Source organism: Mustela nigripes, chromosome 14, assembly GCF_022355385.1.
Source record: "Mustela nigripes isolate SB6536 chromosome 14, MUSNIG.SB6536, whole genome shotgun sequence".
In the NCBI taxonomy this organism is placed as follows: domain Eukaryota; kingdom Metazoa; phylum Chordata; class Mammalia; order Carnivora; family Mustelidae; genus Mustela; species Mustela nigripes.
Genome location: NC_081570.1, coordinates 82669700 through 82690881, shown reverse-complemented (window position 1 = coordinate 82690881; position 21182 = coordinate 82669700). Strand labels below are relative to the sequence as shown.

Genomic DNA, 21182 nt, shown 5'->3' with positions numbered 1-21182 from the left:
TGTGGATGATAAAGACTAACTTGGAATAAGTGCCTACTGTTTACCAAGCTCTGGCTTCATTGTATACATTTTATGTAAGTTATATAATCCCTACTACAACCTTATGAAATGTTATTCCCATTTTATGAATGAGGCACCTGAAATCTTATAAAGATAAAACAAAATTTGACCAGGTTAAATAGTACATAATGGAACCAAGATTGAAAGCCAACATGAAGTACTGTACTGTTTATCCTATATATACTACTAACCATACATTTATTCATTTGAGAATGTATACTGGGCCAGGTATTGTTCAAAATTCTAGGGGAACATCACTAAACAAAATTTATGAACATCCTATTTGGTAGCTTGTATCTTCTACAAAGGATGGAGATATAAAGTAAAGGAATAAAAAATATGATCATTATCAAAAGGAAGATATACAGAGTATAATTTAGAGGACCTCCTCTCCAACATAAAGGCCCTAAGACTTTTTAAGAACAGCAAAAAGTACACGAGTGTGGTTGCAAGGTAGCAAATTAAGAGGAGAGTGGTTAAAAAATAAAATTGGGGGCGCCTGGGTGGCTCAGGGGGTTAAGCCTCTGCCTTCGGCTCAGGTCATGATCTCAGGGTCCTGGGATCGAGCCCCGCATCAGGCTCTCTGCTCTGTAGGGAGACTGCTTCCTCCTCTCTCTCTCTCTGCCTGCCTCTCTGCTTACTTATGATCTCTCTCTGCCAAATAAATAAATAAAATCTTTTAAAAAAATAAAATTAAAAAAAAATAAAATTGAAGGGGAAGGTAGGAGCCAGATAAGCCTTCAGTCAGTGCAAAGCTTTTAGATTTTATTTTAAGTATTTTGGGAAATCACTGGAGAGTTTTAAGCAGAGGAGTGACATGTTCTCGTTTCTATTTAAGACAATTGCTCTGGCTACTATCTGGAGAATACATTATAGCAAGTCAAAAGAGAAAGTAGACAGATCAGTTAGGAAGCTACTGACTGCAGTGTTCTTGGTGAGGGATATTGGAGCCTTGGACTAGACCCATATCAATGGAGATGGTGGGAAGTGGAGAGAATTAGGTTGTTTTGAGTGTAGTTTTGCTGAAGGAGTTGTTCTAGAGGGGAGGATACAGGGAAAAATAAATCCAGAATAGCCCTAGGTTTTTGACTTGAGCAAATGGGTCAGCAGTCATTTCATTAACTGAAATAGAGAAGATTGAGGAAAGAATGTTCGGAGTGAAATAACAAAGGATCTGCTTAAGACACGTTAAGTTTGAGATCACTCTACATCTAATTAAATGTTAATTAAGTCATTGGATATAAGAGTCTGGAGCTCAGTATAAAGAACAGAACTGGAACTCTAAATCTGAAAGCCATAGCTTAAACGATATTTAAAGCCATAGGATCAGATCACTTGGAAAGGGTCACTGGCAGAGGGGAAAAAAGAGCATCTAGGACTGAGACTTGGATGTTCCAACCTACGAGTTTCAGAGAAAAAGAAAAGAAAAAAAAATTACAGAGAAACAGAAGTGAGGTAGAAAAAAAAAAGTAGTACAGTATTTTAGGAAGGAGAGAGGGGGTCATCCTGATTGAATGCTGCTGAGGCAGAAAGTAAAATGAGCACGAAAGTGTGGCCATCCAATCTGCAAAATAAAGGTTGTCTTTGGCCCCATCACCACAGCATTTCTGTGTCTGGGGATGGAGGACCAGCTCCAGGACCAAGTAACTGAGGAGTTGAATGGGTTTTGAGTCTGGGAGATCAGACACTGCAATTACCAGGGCTGCAGGCAGGTTTGAAGGGAACTAGGCAAATGAGGAAGCCTGGAAGTGGCTGCAGAGACAGAGTTCTTTTATTCGTTTTGTGTATTTGTTTTGAGGAGGGGAGGGATTAAAGCACATTTGTATGTTAACAGAAATAATAAGAAAATGAGAGTGAATCATGGGATGGTCAGAGATAAAAATTAAAGAAGCCGATTTCGATTTCTTCCGGTGATCAAACGTATGCAGGACAGAACCCTCGGTGGATCCTGTAAAAGCAAGGGTACCTCCCATCACAACAGAAGAAAAGATGAAGGTTGATAGTACAGATAAGGGGGATTTACAAAATGCAGAATAGAAATACTACTTCGGTATTTTTACTTGATAATGTGAGGGCAGGTCCTCAATTGAGAAGGAAAAGGAGTGGCAGTTCAAGCTTTAGAAGCAAGAAGAGGATGCAAAAAAATGTCACGTGGTAGAGAGAGGAAGCTGAAGAGCAATCGGTAGTAACACAGTGAGGCCCTACTGCGTGCTCACTTGTGATTATAGTCACGAGGTTGTGGGGGGAGCAGTCATACTCTGTAGCCATCTTCGGTTTTCAACTGTAAATAACGAAACGATGGGATGATTGAGATAATATGGGCAAAGATTTTGCCTGGTGGATACAAGAAAGGGTTAGAGGTTGTTGTCTGATAGGACTTGACCTTAAATGATCAGATAAATGTGTATCATTGAAAACTGTGGCACACATTGTATATGTTTTAAGGATTATTTATGTTTAATTCCATTCCATTACAAACTACCATAAACTCCCTGAGGATAGACATCATCTCTGTTTTGGCACCTATTATGTCTTCTTCTTCTTCTTCTTCTTTTTTTTTTTTTTTTTAAGATTTTATTTATTTATTTGACAGAGAGGGAGAGATCACAAGTAGGCAGAGAGGCAGGCACAGAGAGAGAGAGGAGGAAGCAAGCTCTCTACTGAACAGAGAGCCCAATGCGGGGCTCGATCCCAGGACTCTGGGATCATGACCTGAGCCGAAAGCAGAGGCTTAACCCCCTGAGCCACCCAGGCACCCCCCTATTATGTCTTCTGATTAGCTCTTACCCTTGGTATCTTCTCCTAAAACATAGGCCATACAGTAATTTTAGGAGACACGGCAGCCAAACAGCTGAGAAAGGACACTGGCACTCAATTTAAAGAAGATTCATGGCTTGGAGGTGAGAGACCTAGGTTTGGTTGTGCCCTACCATTACTGTTAATGTGGCACTGGGCTTTGTGTGCTTGCCACATTGGTGGCCCTTAGGTTTCATCAATATTATGATAATTCCGTTATTGTAAAAATTAAATGGATAATATACACAAATAATTTCTATAGCTGGAAGTACCGTCACTGTGTTATTCAGTTTTAGAATTTGGTCCTAATGACTCTAGGGACATGTGATGTTCATCCACTGGCTGATATCTGATGAAGCTCAGAAAATTATGTACAGATCATTCTTCTCCAAGCCTAATGGCGGGTCTCTCTGACAACTGTTTTCATTTTGTGGTATTAGCTTTGCCAAACATGAGGTTCATCTTTATAATAGACTCAAGAGCAGGAAGGTCTAAAGACGAGCAGTGTGGCCTACGTGGCCATAGGGCCTACACGAAACACACAGATGTCAAGTGAATTATTGTTTCTAGAAGCTTAATGTTTAATGCAATGGTTGCCTAGATTCACAACTGTTCAAAGTATATTTTCAATAAAATAATGGGTTTTTAAGAACTCTGGCTTACAAATTCTTTTGTTGTTTAATTTTTTTTGTTGTTTCTATTTGACTTGGTTGTTTGATTTTTATGAACAGGAGAGTGAAATAATTGGTTGTTATTATTTTCTTGATAGAATACTTTAAGCAAAGAATTAGGAAAATACAAAGAAATTATTTGTGTTGTGCTCTACCGTTGAATATAAATTAATTTCTTGGAACTATACCTTACAATACCTTATCACTCCAAATCTGTCAGGCTGTAGAGGATGTTTTACAATTTAAAGCAAATGTTATTATCGGGGATTGGTTTAAGTAATATTTTGGATGAGGCCAAAAATTAGTTGTTTGGTCATTAAGCATTAGATGATTCTCATTCTTGCCAAGCCTTGTGTATAGAGATAACCTGTCTAGATGTTTTATATGAAAAGTGTTCAGTTATCAGCATTAAGCTGTGACTACACACACATTGAGGTTGTTGAAATTTCTTGTCAGTATAGCTTTTTGTTGGTGTTAATCCCTCATTCATTCATCAAACAGTTAATTAAGGACAACTACGTACGAAGAACTAAGGTGAAGATAAAATATTTTCAAAAAGTATCCTGTCCTCAAAATGTTTATGATCTACTCAGAAAAATAGAGATGCATAAATAATCATAGTATCATTTAGATAGTAATGAAAAAGAAAAAGAGAGGAAAATCCAAAATCTGTGGGGCAATGATTGCCTTCAGTAATGACCCAGGTACAGAGATGAATTTTATCTTATGGATGCTTGCTACTATCTCCATGTCTGCATGCAAAAGCTGTGGTTTATGGAGAATTTTGCCACACATACAAAAGGTTCTGTCCCGTGTTAAACACATCCTACTAAATTTCTTTCCTTTCAACTAAAAACTTGGACTTCCTTTTATTTTCTCTCCAATATAAATCTCCTGCTTAGCATAGAAGCCCTAAAAATGGACTTTCATCAAAGTGATGATCATTTTTTCCAATATGTCCTGAACTGTAACTCCAAATAGGGTTTTTGATTGGATCAAAATGTGATATTTTATGCCCTATGCCACACTTTCAGGTAAAAAAAGCTTAAAGCAGTCATCCCGGTGTTTCTGTGTAGGGAAAATATTAAGTATCATATTGAATAAATATGGAAAAGATTGATTAATCTTCCACTCTTGCTCCAAACATAGCCTGACCCCGGAATGCTCTTTTCATATTTATAGCAGTCCCATTTTCCTCATCACCCCATTTTTCTGCTTTTCTTTGCTTCTATCCCATTGTATGGGGTAATTTTTATTCCATTTTCCCTCATTGGTTTTTGCCCTTGACATTCTATGCAACATTTAGCCATGAAAGCAGTAGCATTTTGAAGGTGGATTTCCAAAGCAAATTATTTCATCCAAAGTTCTCCAAAGGCACTGGAAGGACTATAGCTTAGGAAGTCTTTCTTTATGTGAGGCTAATATTTTGTGACACTTTTATAATGCAGAATACTCACTTCATCTTTACATTGTAAAGATGTTTAAAAAAATTGTACACAAATACAAATCACATTCACTGTAATAAAATAACACTTTGCTTCTGTACTGCTTTATAGTTTTCAAAATGGTAACAGCTGTATTTTAATAATCTATTAGTGCCTTCCTATTTCAAACAGTCGTTTTGAAGAGCAAGTAGGCAGAATGGTCATTGCTATCTCCATTTTATGCAGGTGAAAACCAAGGTCCACATAGGGCAAGTGACTTGTCTTAGAGACCAAGTATCTTGGTCTCTGATCCCAAAATCCAGTGATCGCTCTGTATTGCACTGCTTCAGTAAAAGTTTCCATTTTCTCCCATCCTGTAACATCCTGTAACTGCATATCAAATGCAACCACATGTGTGTGTATGTTTTATTCTTACTGACTTGGCAATTTCATGTCTGGTATCACTTATATCCACTTCTAATATTCATGTGGTTCATTTGTATAGAACGTATCCAGGTGAGTTGTAACTATAAACCAAACTGTATAAAGATAATTATGGTGCAGCGTTGGTGGTAAATGAATTTCTCAATGTATACAGGTTATATTAGCCTTCATTTTAAAAACTTTTATTTATCTTAATTATTTATACAGGTTTTATTATTTCATAATTAGAAAATAGAGAAGATATCTTTGGTTGTACCTTCCACCATTAAAGCCTAGAACAGTTTATGAACTCATCCAACCTTGGGAGTTTGATAAACATTGTCCATATTATTCATACTTCCAGTTTCAAAAGACTTGAAATGTTCTGTAAATAGAAGGAAAAGAGTTATAATTTGTGACTCAGTCAAATACTTCATCCACAAACTGTGGATGTGATGTGGTTAAGACTATGGATGCGATACCACCTGGTCATAAACTCTGAGGATTTCTTTCTTTCCTTTTTTTTTTTTTTTTTAAGATTTATCTATTTATTTTAGAGAGAGAGCAGTGGGGGAGAGAGAGAGGGAGAGAGAAAGAGAGAATCTTAAGCGGACTCCCCACTGAGTGCAGAGTCCAATGCAGAGCTTGATTCCACAACCCCAAGATTATGACCTGAACTGCAATCGAGTTGGACGCCTAACTGACCAAGCCACCCAGGCGTCCTGTAAACCCTGAGGATTTCTAACTGTGAATTTGAAAACCAAAACAAAACATTGCTGGAAGTTACATAAATTATCTGCTCTGACCCACTCATTTTACAGATGAGAAAACTGAGACCCAACGGAGTCACTGGCTCCCATGGGTCACAAGATGAGGGGATATCGAGGCTAAGAACACAACCCCATCTTCTAACGCTCAAGTGCTCTTTCCAATATTACCTCCCACGGAAAGAAGCCTCCCATGCGGGCATTGCTTCTTGAGAATGAAGTATATTAAATTCACATTTGGCTGCTAATCATTTTCTCAGCAGCTCTATGGTATTTCATTAACTGCTGCATGTAACACTCTGGCCTTTCACCTGTATTAACTTGAGCTCATTAAACTTGAGGCCAATAATAAACAGGACTGAAATAATACAGATATTTTGCATGGTATGTGTTCAGTTTTTTTTTTAAACACTATACTGTATGAAACACTTTTCCCCCCTTAGTTTGTGGAATGAGTAAAAATGGGAAGGGTAGATTTCAAAGAATGGATTATATGTGTAGTATGTGTCTTTATATCAATCAAAAATATATTGTACACTTATCTAATACAGAGCTTTGTAAACACTATAAAGAAACGTGAGCGACAGCATAGCACAGGGTCTGGCATCTGGCGGACTGGGATGTGAATCCTAGCTCTGCCATTTGTTAACACCGAGAGCTGGAGCAGGTTGCTTAGCCTTTCTGAAACTGTGATCTGGTCTGCAGCAGGGTCGAGGATAATACCCACTTCATAGGGTTGCAAGAAAGAACGGATAATGTCCTCCCGTGCTTTGCAGAGGGCCCGGTGTACAGCAAAGCTCAGTTAATGTGCTGATTTTGATGAAGATGGTGCTGACAATGCATTTCCTTCCCTCGTCGAACTTATAATCACCTCCCACCCCAGCTGTTGTCGAGGAGGCTGATGTTCCTGAGTCTTCTCCCCACCTCATCATTACTACAGAATATAAGCAAGGGTCCTCCAGAGTGCCAGGAAAGAAAAACTAATCCCAGCTTCCCCACAGCGTGAATTCCCGTTCTTTTTGACTGAGAAGGAACTCTTCTGCAAATTGTAACCTCTGCGGCCACCGGTTAACCACAAGCTCTTGTGTGATTTTGATAGCATTTGAGATTCTGACTGAGCAGGGGATGGTGAGAGAGGAGGGGTCATTTGCAGAAAGATGCAGCAAAGAGAGAGGTCCATCATGATGAGAAGGATTCTGTGTCACAGAGAGTGAAAACTGGGTGGTGTCAGGCAGAAATCACTGAGACTAGGGGTGAAGCAGTCCGTGGGCAGTGTGGGGGTGAAGATCAATGGGAGGCTGTTGGAGTTGAGGTGGTTAGTCAATATATGTTCTCTATTTTCCAGAGTACCATAGACTTTTGAAAGAAACAAACAAAAAAATCTCGTAGGCCGTCTATGTCACTTTTATGCTTCTACCAAAATCTCATCTCCGCCATGCTGGATCATTATCTTCTTTCTGCCACAAACATCCTCACTCCCTCAACCCACCCTTCTTTCGGCCACCAAAGGCATCCAATCGCATATTTTCAAATAACTGTTGTTTCCCTATACCCTGAAGAACAAATATCCAAGCTGCTTTGCCCGGAATTCAGAGCCCTCCCTAAATTTCCCAGCTTTTACCGCTGTTATTCCCCAGTCATGTACTATATTGTACTATATTTTAGCTCTGTAAGAATGAGTTTATCCTGTTTTTTTTTTTTCTCATTCCTCTCCTCATCATTCCTTTATCTGTCTCATCTCTTTTCAGCACCACATACTATTTCTCCCTTTTATAACCCTTTGTCACACTTTAAATTCCCCTTTCACTAGACATCTCCCTTAATCTCTTAGTTGGAATTAAGTGCTCATTTGGGTCAGAGTTACATCAAACTGTTTGTGCATCTCTTCCTCTACTTATCCTATTCTTCCTGAAAACTGCCTATGGAACCAATGTCAGCTGAAATCAGCCAGTCCATCCTTCTGGAAATTGCTGTAAAATCCCTGGAGATTATGTTCTCTAGGTCACTTCCGGCTATAAATTCTCCTTCTTGCCGAGTTCTGCATCTTCCTCAATCTTACTTCTTGTTGGTTCCTATTCTTTGAGCTATATGCCCACCCAACCATGAAACTCAAGCCTATTTTTGCTGATTTTCTTCCAAATTTCTCTCTAAGGCATATAAGTACGTAGGAGACTTATTTAAGTTTTAAGGGTCAGAGAAGAGGATTTCAATCGCAGCAACGCAAACAGCTTCAAATTGAATATGAGCCCTTCCTCTTTTTTAAAGTCCCCCAGCCCGCATACTACCAGGCTCTGCTCCCGTCTATCCCTTCTCTCTTCCTTCGCTTTTTGCTCTTTCTTTTTCTCTCTCTCTCTCTTCTCTCTTCTCCCCCTGTTTCAGAATTTTGCCTTCCTCAGGCACAGTGGTTTGGCCATCTCATTGCTTTTGTTCCTCCTAAATCATGCACAAGGCTTCACCTCCCAAACTCCAAGCTAAAGGTATTGTTTTGGGGAGAGGGTTCAGGTGGGAATTTATTTATATTTTTATCTTTTTTAATTTAAATTCAGTTAGCCAACGTAGTTTAAGATGTAGTGTTCAACAGTTCGTCAGTTGTGTAAAACCCCCAGTGCTCATCCCATCACGTGCCCTCCTAAATGCCCATCATCCAGTTACCCATCTCCCAATCCACCTCCCCTCCAAGAACTCTCAGATTGTTTCCTATAGTTAAGAGTCTCTCGTGTTTTTTCTCCCTCTCTGATAACTTCCCATTCTGTTTTCCCTCCCTTCCCCTATGGTCCTCTGCACTGTTTCTTATATTCCACATATGAGTGAAACCATATGATAATTGTCTTTCTCTAATTGACTTATTTTGCTCAGCATAATACCCTCCAGTTCCATCCATGTCGATGTAAATGATAAGTATCCATCCTTTCTGATGGCTGAGTAATATTCCATTGTATGTATATATGCACACCCACATACGCACACACACACCCCACATCTTCCTTATCCATTCGTCTGTCAATGGACATCTGAGTTCTTTCCACATTTGGCTACTGTGGACATTGCTGATATGAACCCTGTAATGAGGGTGCCCCTTCTTTTCACTACATCTGTATCATTGGGGTCAATACCCAGGAGCACAATTGCTGAGTCATTAAGGGTAGCTCTATTCTTAACGTCTTGAGGAAACTCCATGCTGTTTCCCAGAGTGGCTGCACCAGCTTGCATTCCCACCAACAGTGTAAGAGGGTTCCCCTTTCTCCACATCCTCACCAACATCTGTTGTTTCCAGGCCTGTTAATTTTAGCCCATCTGACTGCTATGAGGTGGTATCTCATAAATTTGTTTCTTTAGAGGAACCTGATAGGCATCATTTAAATAATATTTTAGTATAAATAATAATTTTCTCAACTCAGTTTCAAACAATATGAGTCAGTCTTCCTCCCAAAGCCATGTGCTGCTTTTAAAAAGAACCTCCTCCTTCTAGTTTCTGTGGCTCCACCACCTCCCCAGTGCTTGACCAAAAGCAGGTCTTCCCTCTGTCATCCTCTTTTAGCATTCTATCCATGTTAGATTTTCTTCTCTTGATTGACATTCTTCCTTACGTATGTTCTGATGTGGTTCCCTTCACAGAGGAAACTGCTCGCCCTCTTCTATCTTATTAAACAGAGAGCACTGGGTTAGCAGTCCGCTGGCTCTCCAGCACCTCTTCCAAAGTGCACCCCTTCTCCCTCTGGTGTTTCTTCCACTGGGAGGATTTTCTTCCCCTTTCCTGGCCCTCACACCTCCATCTTCACCATTTGCCAACCTATCCTTCAGAATTTAGCTCAGATGTCAGCTCTTCTAAAAAAACACTCTGACCCCTCAGCCTGGGTTAGGTTTGCATTGTCATTGCTTATCTAGCACTCGGTGTCACCTATGCCCCAGCCTTTGTCCCGGAGGACTGCAGTTGTGATTAACACATAGGTTCTATAGATTAACTATAGGTTCTCTATAAGGTCGCAGATTGTCTTTTATAAATACATCTCAAGTGTCTGGCACTTTGTAAATGTTTTTGAGTTTATGAATCACAGCTCTTATGTATGTATAAATATGGTGGGTTGTTTTTTGTTTTTTTTTTTTTTTTTTTTTTACTGCATTTGATTTTAATGTTAAATGGACGTATTCGTTTAAATTCATTTTTTTCTGAAAGTCATGTTTCAGGTTATCTGACATTTCGAAAAACCAGCTGGGTTTTTAAAATACATTCAAGATATTCATTCATTCATTTGTTAAGCTTCAAAAAAATCTTGTATACCTAGTATCTGCTGGATCAAAAGTAACTCTCTAGGACCTCAAGCAGGGACCGTGGAGGCATAGACTACCAGGGTAAGGCAGTGTGGGGAGTACAGGGGTTAAGGTGTGCTCTGGAGCACCGTGAGGGACCCTAACACTGTGGGGAGGGGAGCCAGTTAAGATTACTTAGATGCTATGAAAACCAAGCTGAGACTACAATGCCAAATGGGCATGTACCAGATGAAAAAGACTGGCAGGGGCTTGCCTAGCAAAGGGGATGTAATAGCCAACATGGAAATATGGAGCATGGTACACAATGCAATATAAGCAGTTAAGGCTTATGGGAATAAATTGGCAGGCATGCACTTTACAAATATTATTCCATTTAATGCTTATATCAACATCGTGTGTTAGATACTGTCATTCTCATTTCATTGATAAGGAAAATTAGTAGCAGAATGGTTAAGTAATTGGCTCATAGTCACACAGCTAATGAGTGTAAAACTGTGATTTTAATGCAAATTTTACTTCTAAATCAGTACCCTAACCGCTATGCAAATGTTGGCTTTCTACTGTCACTGAGAAGCACGAACTGTCATCGCTTTTGAATGACTCAGACATCAGATAGTTTATCAAAAGTTGTCCTCTTCAATTTGCCAGATTCAACTAACAGTTGTATTTCATTAATTTCAGGTATTTTGCATGTCCGACTTCTTTGTCCCCATTTATCCACTGGGCACCATGTAGTATTATGAAATATGTAGATGGTCCTTTCCTCTTTGTCTTTTACTGTTTTCCACTGTCCAAATTTGATAATATCATGAAAAACTGCTTATTGTTATGTCAGTGATTAAGCATTACATGTCAGTTACAGGAAAAATCTGAGTTTCTGAATCTAAGCCATGCTAAAATGGATTTTGAAATAAAAATCAGGATCAAATGTAAGCAGTTCACTACTCTAATAATTCAGAGAAAGGAAGAAGAAAAGTAACTGAATTTGGACAGAGCAGAATTGAGACTTCTCACCTCTGTTTCCCTTACGTATGTCATGCTGAGCACACAGTGGTTGAAATTAAGGTATGCTAGAAACACACTCAGAGAACCCATGTTCCCAGCCATTGGGGTCCAAACTGTATATTTTGAGTATCTAAAAAGTATTCCTTTGCCTTCCTGAGTTGTTTTATTTTTAAAGAGTAACTCTTTTATTTTCTTCATTTTTTAATCTCCAATTAATGGTCATTTAATTGAGATCAAACAGTTTTCCAAGAAGTTTGGTTTATCATTCCTTTAGACAACTGCAATAACCAGAAATATTTAATATATAATTCAAGCTGACAGTACCCTTAATGTATGGCAAGGGATACATAGAAAATGTGTAACATTGTTAAATGTACACATATTATACAGAATTTATTTAACCTTTAATGTAGTACAGGACAGTTTCTGATCCAGAGCTAGTGTTTGATACTGTATTTGTTGAATAAATGGCAGAATACAAATAGTATAACTAAGTCATATGTGGACTTTTGTAAAAAAAAAGGCAATTCTTGGATTTGTATAAAAAAAAAGCAATTCTTGGAGAATTGCTGTGAGACATATATCCTTGAACTTATTTCTTTGTCAGTGTATATATTTATACATATACACATGCACAAGTATATTATACACACACATGCACACACAATTATATATATATATATTTGGATTTCAGGTTTATATTGAGTATTATATATATATATATAAATATGTATTGTACTTAGTGTATATGTGTGGTTTTATATATGCGTGTGTATACCTATGTAGGTAGATTACACTCAGTATAAACCTGAAATCCTCTTTTAACTTATTACCATTTGACTGTCAAGTAATTACTTTTCTTGTTGTTATTGTTTCCAATCAGATAAGGCAGTATGATTAGGAAAATAGAGTTGATCCATTATAGCACTGTACACCATTGCTATTAGCCAACTTGCTGCCATTCTCATAAAAATTATGCAATTTAAACTGGAAGATACCAGTACCTGCTTCTATTAGAAACAAGAATGCTTTTCTACTTCATAATATGCTCAATTACCTTTAGATTGATCCATGAATAAATTATAATCCAAATGGACTGCTTTACCTTAAAGCTTTGCTGGCTTAAGATATCATTGTTGATTCATTATGTTGTCACTTTTCTATCGGCAATGTAATGCTTTTTATATCTGGATAGAGACAGTTTTAGTGTGAGATACTGTTATCTTTAAATGAGTAGGATTTAGCTTTTCTGGTGAGAACAAATTCATCAATGATGAATCCCTGGAGAAAGTATTGAAACAAAAATCATACCATTTCGGAGCTTTGTTGAGTTCATCAGTTACAAAGCAGCTTTTGATAGTCGTAAAGAACTTTTTTCTTTGTTTAAGAAATATAGCATGACGCTCAAAACCCCTTGCTTTGAGTTACCGCGGGCTACAACTTTTTCTGTAAGAAAATAATGAATGAAGAGGAAAAGCTCCTGCTGCTGGCTCTGTCAGGCTCTGCTGCTTCTCCTTCTGCAATAGGAAATCAATTAACTATATGTTCAGGCAGAGATTTGAACTAAATGCTTTATTAATCATCACTGATTGCACACATACACACCAGCCAACTATGCATTTGTCTTCACTCATTCTCAGTTTTATTTTGCTTTTTGTTTGTTTGTTTCTTTCTTTCTTTTTTTTTTTTTTTTTTGGCAAGGTCTGAACACAAACGTGAGGCCAAGTGTAGTGTGTGTAAAGGTGGTCGTCTGGTGCAAGAGAGAATTGATCTTTTGTATTTTCAGAAAACTTAACTTTTAAAATATTCAGAACTCAGATATGGTAGAGCCCTCTTAATACATAATAAAGGAATTTTTAAAGAGATTTTATTTATTTACTTTAGAGAGAGAGACAGAGACAGCATGAGCAGGGAAAGAAGAAAGAGGGAGAGGGAGAGAGAGAATCTCAGACAAACTGCACTGACTAGAGAATCAGATGCATGGGACTCGATCTCCAGACCCCGACCCTGAAATCTTGACCTGAGCCAAAATCAAGACTGTTGCTTAACCAGCTTTGCCACCCAGGCTCCTCTGTAACAAAGTAAAATTTCTTAAAAAGCACTAAACTTTCTTATACTAATTTGCAGAAAGCAAAATCTATGGCAGCCTTGATGTTTTGGAAGTTGGCACTATACCTGGTCTCTGGGACCTCCATATACCAGTGAGAAACTACACACAAATGAGCCTATTTGACTTGGACATGAATGAATGGTAGAAGCTTGGAGAGGGCAGTCACTGGTATCATGTGTGAGTTGCTTTCGATTTAAAGAAAAAATATTGGCAAGAGATTTCCTTCTTTTCCATTGACTGCTCTAACTAACACACAAAGAAAATCCTGTAGGAATCTTTATGTTAAATTGAGAACTCCTCCTTAGGACTAATTAGAAAAGATTATCACATTATACTCATAGCTCTGTTAGCCATAGAAAGGCAATATAATTTAAATAAGGCAAATGTGGTCAATCACTGCCCAAAAAAAACTACAGAAAATATCAGGATGCTAGATGTTTACCCAGGCTGTGTTCTGTTCAGCACCAAGGGGTTTTCAAATACTATAATTATTATTGCTATTATTATTATTATAATCACTGGAACTATTTGAAAATATCACAATTTAAACTTAATTATTTTATTTCCCTTTGGATAAAGAATATTCTAAATGGGGAAAAAAAGTCTCCTCTGGTTTATATTTAAAAGAAGATAGATCAAAAAGTTCCAGGAATGATTTCTTTTGAATAACATTTATAGAACTCTTGGATGGAATCAGAGTGCTCAGTTGGTAAGACTCAGGGAATCTGGATAGTGGTTCGGCATTTCATTGAGCTTGCCACCATGAGGAATCTACTAGAGCCAGAGGTCAATTGTTTCAACATTTAATGACTTTTTATAACCTTCAATAATATAAGTTTAGGATTTAGTGCCCTTGGTATAGAAGCGAAGTGTGGAAACAGTGATACTCTGACAAGAGTGATGTCATGTGGACATGCGTTTACCACCTTATGAGATGTTCTCTGAACCCCATATTATCTGAACTTTGACATCACATATAATCCCTAACACCCTCATCTGCCCCAAGAAAAGGTTATTTAATAAGAGGATATTTCAAACAAGCATTATCTATTCTACATTAAAAGGGCTTGCCTATGTGATAAATGTTGAGGATCTGTTTTATACTCATTGATTTGATGTTTTCTAACAAGATAGCATCATCTATTTTATGGTAAAATAGATACAATATATTCTGTCCCTTCATCATATTATTTCATATTACTGAAATCATTACATATTGTAATTTAGGAAAGCATTGAGGTATAGGAATGAAGTATAGAGTCATAGTTTAATTGTATATAAATAATTTGGCATTCATAACATTGCTTCCATTTGCTCAACTTCCTGACATAATTATAGTAAATTGAGAATGGAAGTAACAATCTTAGATATTTCCACATAAATATGTTCTGCTAATATAAATTTTCAGGGACAGTTTGGCTGAATTGGAGTGTGGGTTAAGTTTCACTTACGTACCCTGCTAACATCTCTAAAGGACTAGAGAACTCATTTTCCTGGGACGTTATGCAACCTGGCAGGTGGAGGCCAATGTTTCAAAACAAGTGTGATTTTTCACCGAAGTATTTGCTAGGTCAGAGATCAGGATGACCTTGGAGTGCTGTAGTTTTCCAAGCCTCTATCAGCTAGATAAATGGGCTTTATTTTGTAGGAGAGAGAGAGAGAGAGAGAAGAAAGGGTGTTTCTGCAGTCTTAGAAAAGAGACCCAGCAATTCCAGGTTATAGGCGGACACAGAACATTTGGAATTTAGTGGTGTTTATTACCAGCTTCATGTGTCAGTAAAAGTGAAGATCAAAGGTTCTAGAAGAGGAGAAGGACAAAAGTGAAGAGGGAATAATTGTGGGATAATGAATAGTATGAGGGCATATTCGTGTTAACTTGAAACCACTTAGCATTTTTCCATTACACCCAGGTATCTTTCTAAATGAACTTTGTAAAGTACAGTTGAATAACCTTGAGATTTAAAGCTCCATGATGTGATTTTGAATACTGATGGAGTTTGTTTAAGCCCTGTGATATTTCCTCTGCTTTTCATTTCTATTTTTGCCTCCTTCATGCAAAATAAAATTTATTTTCTGTACGGAGAAATCAATATTTTTACCATTTTGTTTTTCAATTACTCCAGTAAATTGCAATCAACATTAGTTACAGTCTTTAAAGAGATGTAGTAAGAATTTGAACACAATAAAATAGAGATACAGATTAGAACTTTGGCAAAGTACCTTTGCTATTGACAAAAGCATTTGTCAGGGACTATGGCTGTGTCTATATTGTGCTAAAAACCTGATGAAGAGGAAAAAAAGCATCAATAGGTTTTACCTTCTGTCTATACGAACCAAACAAATGGTCTAATAGCTACCATTTTAAGTGAATGGATTTAGTTTACCATTGTGAACTTTATTCCATTTAGAAATATATTTAATTAACATCTGTGTATTTTTTAAAATTTTATTTTTTTTCAGTGTTCCAAGATTCATTGTTTATGCACCACACCCAGTGCTCCATGCAGTATAGGTCCTCCTTAATACCCACCACCAGATTCACCCAACCCCTTCTCCCCCCAAAACCCTGTTTGTTTCTCAGTGTTCACAGTCTCTCATGGTTTGTCTCCCTCTCCAATTTCCCCCAACTCACTTCTCTCCTTCTCCCAATGTCTGTATATTTAATATGTATATATTTGGCCAAAGTATTGCACTCTTTAATTCTTTTTAATAATTAATGGAATCTGATACCTAATGAGTCTCAAATAAATGAAGACATTGTTACAGTATATAAGAACAATTTCAAAACACACATTTGTGTGTTGATAATACTTATGTATTAATATCCCCACATTTTTCTCTTCTGTGAGCTAACACGCTTTCTTATTTGTGCATTTACCTTTTAGAAACTACCAAGTTTTGGACCTTATCTGGAGCAGCGCAAGGAAATCATAGCAGAGAACAAGATTAGACAGAAAGAACAAAATGCAGCTTTGCCACCATTTGAGAGGAAGCATTTTATCCCCAAAAAGCCTATACCTACCATCAAGGTAAAAATTAAGTTATATAAATATATATATATACTATATTGCTGTGTAAATATACAATATAACTCAATATAGATTAACTATTTATTTACTGGGTAAGTATATAATTTATTTTGTTTAAAAATATAATAAAAGTTAAAAAAAATCTGTATGGTGATAAGGATTAGCCTCTTTTATTTGCATATTTTATACTTTTTAGAATATAGTCAAGTATGTGTTTCATGGAAATTTCTGTATGTATTAAATGGGCCAGGAAATATTAAGGTGAATTCTTTGTCTTCTCGTAGTCATTTTAAAGTTATATTCATATACAATTAAATCCAAGAGATATGTTAGTCATATAATACAACTAAATGATTAATATCCAACAGCATCAATTTGAACAAACTCTGTATGATTGAGTCTCTAGAAAGCCTTATGAATTGGGGAATCAGGAGACTTTGATTTGCTGGGTAATAGCAAGAATTATCATGAAGATGGAATGGTGGATGTGTTATATTTCTTGATTTTTTTCTTGCATTTTTTATTTTGAAAGAGTGGCAGATTCACATACAGTTAAGAAATAATACAGAAAGGTCTTGTGAACCCTTTACTCAGTTTCCCCAGTGTAACTTCTTCCAAATATCACAACCAGAATAATGACACCGATACAATATACTGATCTTATTCAGATTTTTAATTTTTTTTATTTTTGTGCACATATCTGTATATGCGCATACATGTGTGTTTACTTCTGTGCAATCCCACCACACGTGTAGGTTTTTTTCTACCACCACAGTTGAGATACAAGACTTCCATCACTACAAAGATCCTTGGGTTGCCCTGTCATAACCACACCTACCTCCTTCCTGCCCACCTTCCCCAAAATAGAATTGTCTTAATGAGAGAAAAGGGAGGTGTTATAGGACTTATAGAACTCCATTATCCCTGAAATCACCATCACTTAATATGGTTTCAGTTACCGAAACTTACTCTTCCCTATTTAATGACAATCTACTCCTGCATTTCCATTTTCTGTTTGAAGCATCAGCTGAAAATCTTGCTCTTAAGACCTCTCAGGGGAACCTCCCAGAAATTCATCTTTATCGGTCACCTGGGAACTAGAACCTTCAAAATTCCCTCTGCCTGTGAGAGAAAAAAAGATGTGTCCTATGTCAAAAACAGTGGGGTTTACACTTGCTGTTGCAAAATTTAAGTGATTCAGACTTCTGAAAGGAAATATAGAAGTAGTTGAACACAAATTCTACCAGTATTTCAATACCATAATTCTAAATAAAGTGAACACTTGGGACTTTTAACAGCATAATAGCCCCGAATACCATCTTCCCAGCATTATTTGTTACCAGAAGAATGAACTAGACACTGATGATAAAGAGAAGACCAGATCCTTCAGCTCTTCACAAGCCCTGTGTTTGGCTATAATTATTATATGATTTGAGGTTAAGTGAGCATTGTCCCACTTCCATGCCTCTTCTAAATTAACTTGAATTAAATGTAAGATCTTATCTTTTCCTGACATGTAAAAAATAGAAAGAAAGCTATTATTTATATTTGAAAGAAAAGTGCAAGGTGATTATAAAAGCATTTGACCTTTTCTAGTCTTCTGTTCCTTCAGGGAATATATTGATAACCTAGAAGCAAGACAAAAACAGAACAAAGAAAAAGCCTACTAGAGTTGAATTCAAGCTGGTCAGTCACTAATCCAAGTAAAATATCAAACTCAGCAGAATTAAATAAACCAAAGAAATGTGAAGTCAGGAAAGTAAGTAAACATTTTTTTTAAAGTATCAAGGATGGATAAGTCTTATTAAAAAAAAAAATAGTGCAAATTAGGGACGCCTGAGTGGCTCAGTCAGTTAAGTATCCGACTCTTGATCTTGGCTTAGATCGTGATCTCAGGTTTGTGGGACTGACCCCTGCATCAGGCTCTGCATTTAGCTAGGAGTCTGCTTCTCCCTCTCCCTCTCCTTCTCCCAGAAAGAATGAAAGAAAGAAAGGAAAATATAAGAAAGGAAGGAGAGAAAGTCTTTTAAAAGAATGCAAACTTACATTCCTCTCCTCAGCCTCCTCATTTAAGGTTATCCAAATTAAAGTATCCCTGGTGTTACATTGCATGAGCCTCATGACATTGTAGATACCATCTTCCCAGCACCAAAAACAATAATAGTGCTGATATACTAAAGGACTGCTATGGTAGATTTTCCCAGTGTCTAGTGGATTTTCCACTCCTTTGGCTTCTCTCCAGGATGTCATACCCATTCTATCTGTTGTCATTTCTAGGGAGATGGTATGCCCTGTCAAAAAACGTAATGGTAGCTGGTAATTGTGGGTTGAATTTTTTGTTTGTTTGACTGTTTTCTGCTTATTTGTTTTCTTCGGGTTAGCATTTTCACTTATAAATAGTTATAAGAACAACTTTTAATTATTAGTGCAATAATGGTTATAAATGCAACTATGTCTTTGGAAAATGAGGAATTACATTTGTTAAAAGAATGACTGCTCACTTTATCTTGCTTTCTATAATGCTTTCTATAGGGTAGGGGGAGCATATGTTTTAGAGGAAGAAAGAAAATATAGAGATCTCTTCCTGTCTCCCCAGAGAACCCCAGTTTCAGATGACTCCTGATTTCTAGATCCATGATGTGTGTGTGTGCATGTATGATTGCATTTGTTAAAAGATTTTATTTATTTATTTGACAGACAGAGATCACAAGTAGGCAGAGAGGCAGGAAGAGAGAGAGGGAGAAGCAGGCTCCCTGCTGAGCAGAGAGCCCCATGCAGGGCTTGAACCCAGGACCCTGAGATCATGACCTGAGCCAAAGGCAGAGACTTTAACCCACTAAGCCACCCAGGTGCCCCATATGATTGCATTTTTAATTAGATCAGTTATTCTCTAATAGACCCACATTTATTCACATTCTTACCAGAGTAGGAAAGAAAGAAAGAGTAGGAAAGAAAGTTCATCTCCTGGAAGCATGGAAATACATGGCAACGAGTACATCTAATGTGCCTCTGCTGTTCCAAGTGCTATCCATGTTTTATCTCATGTGATCTTCACAATACCTGGGATAGGTACTATCTTTATATTCATTTTCCAGATGAGAAAACTAAGTAAAAGTGAAGATTAAATAATTTAATTAGTCACATAGTCATCAGTGGTAGAATGAGGGATGGAAATGAAATTGGGAATTGCTGACTTAAGAGATTCAAAAGATTGACTCACAATAGGAGCTATAAAAATTTGGATCCATTCTAGAAAGTGTATGAAATACATCTAGAGATAGGCCATGGAAGATGAAGACATCAACATGGAATACAAGAACATTTAATAAGGGAATTTTAACACATGGGTTTTGTCTCAGTTGTACTACTAATCACTTGATTTGGGGCAAATATCAAGTAAGAAACCTGTAAAATGAGACTACTGGGCAAAGTTAAATACTTCTCTCCAACATTCCATAGTTTCATTTGTTTTTTTCCTAATGTTAAAAGTGCAAAGATTAGTGTAAAAATTACCCATGATCTTATGCAACCACTATAAAAACTTAGATTTATAAAATTCTAGTCATTTTTATATCTAAATATCATATATTAAAATAAACCTAGAATATTCTTACATTTGCTACATAAAAACTTCACAATAATTTATATATCACTTTTATATCAAAATAATGGTTTCATAGGATTTTATAATATGAATTTATTATTAACTTTTTAAAAGTAACTTATTAGAGCCTGGAGGGCACTGTGCTGCTCCCAGAGAGAAGGCAGGCAAACAACACAGAGGCAGACAGTGTGGAAACAGTGATCTGAAAAATGCCTGGGACACACAGTGGGGGAGACTATTTGCTTTCCTCAGAGTGCTTCCCTGAGAGCAGCAAGCACAGAGACCCCTCTCTGAGGACAAAGGAGCTAGCTGGTGCCATGGTCTTCCACACTCCCTTAGCATGAACACAGAACGACCTGCAGTAAACAGCACAGGTCCAATGCTGGCTGCCTACCCTGCTTGTACCAGGTCCCATACCCCTGTGCTCTGGCAGTACTGCCCATGTTGGTCAAGTTTGCCTCAGTCTCAGCATGGCAGGCCCCTTCCCCAGAAGACCAGCAGAAATTCCTATCCATACCCAAACAGAGAATTCTGCTGGGCTTCACTTCTAATGGAAGTAGTATCAGATCTCATTTAACAAGTAGAATAGGGACACCTGGATGGCTCAGTGGATTAAAGCCTCTGCCTTTGGCTCAGGTCATGATCTCAGGGTCCTGGGTTTGAGCCCTGCATCGGGCTCTCAGCTCAGCAGGTAGCCTGCTTTCCTCCCTCTCTCTCTGCCTGCCTCTCTGCCTACTTGTGATGTCTGTCAAATAAATAAATAAAATCTTAAAAAAAAAAAAACAAAAAACAAGCAGAACAGAGCACACCTAGTTATAACTCCCCAACTCTGGTCAAGGACCAAACACTGCCCACTGCAGCAAGGGAAGGCTCTGCAGAAGACTGGCCTAAAGAATAGAGCACCCAAAACACAGCAGCAGAGTGCACACAGCACAACACCAGAGACACTTCCTGGAGCACCAGGCCCTGGACACCATATGACCTCTTCTTCATAAAGCCATTACTCTCAGGAGCAGGAAACATA

General features: G+C 37.5%; 1 protein-coding gene across 4 annotated transcripts in view; it reads left to right on the top strand.

The window, feature by feature from the left end:
- The window catches only part of DPYD (dihydropyrimidine dehydrogenase), an 833094-nt gene that overhangs the window by 792371 nt on the left and 19541 nt on the right, over window positions 1-21182 (top strand). For 3 of the 4 annotated variants that reach the window (XM_059375481.1, XM_059375484.1, XM_059375480.1), the window contains one exon: window positions 16411-16554. The exons of the other annotated variant lie outside the window; for it this stretch is intronic. In XM_059375481.1, the coding sequence (XP_059231464.1) occupies window positions 16411-16554 (144 nt within the window). The remainder of the gene's footprint in view (window positions 1-16410; window positions 16555-21182) is intronic. 4 annotated transcript variants of the gene reach the window in all.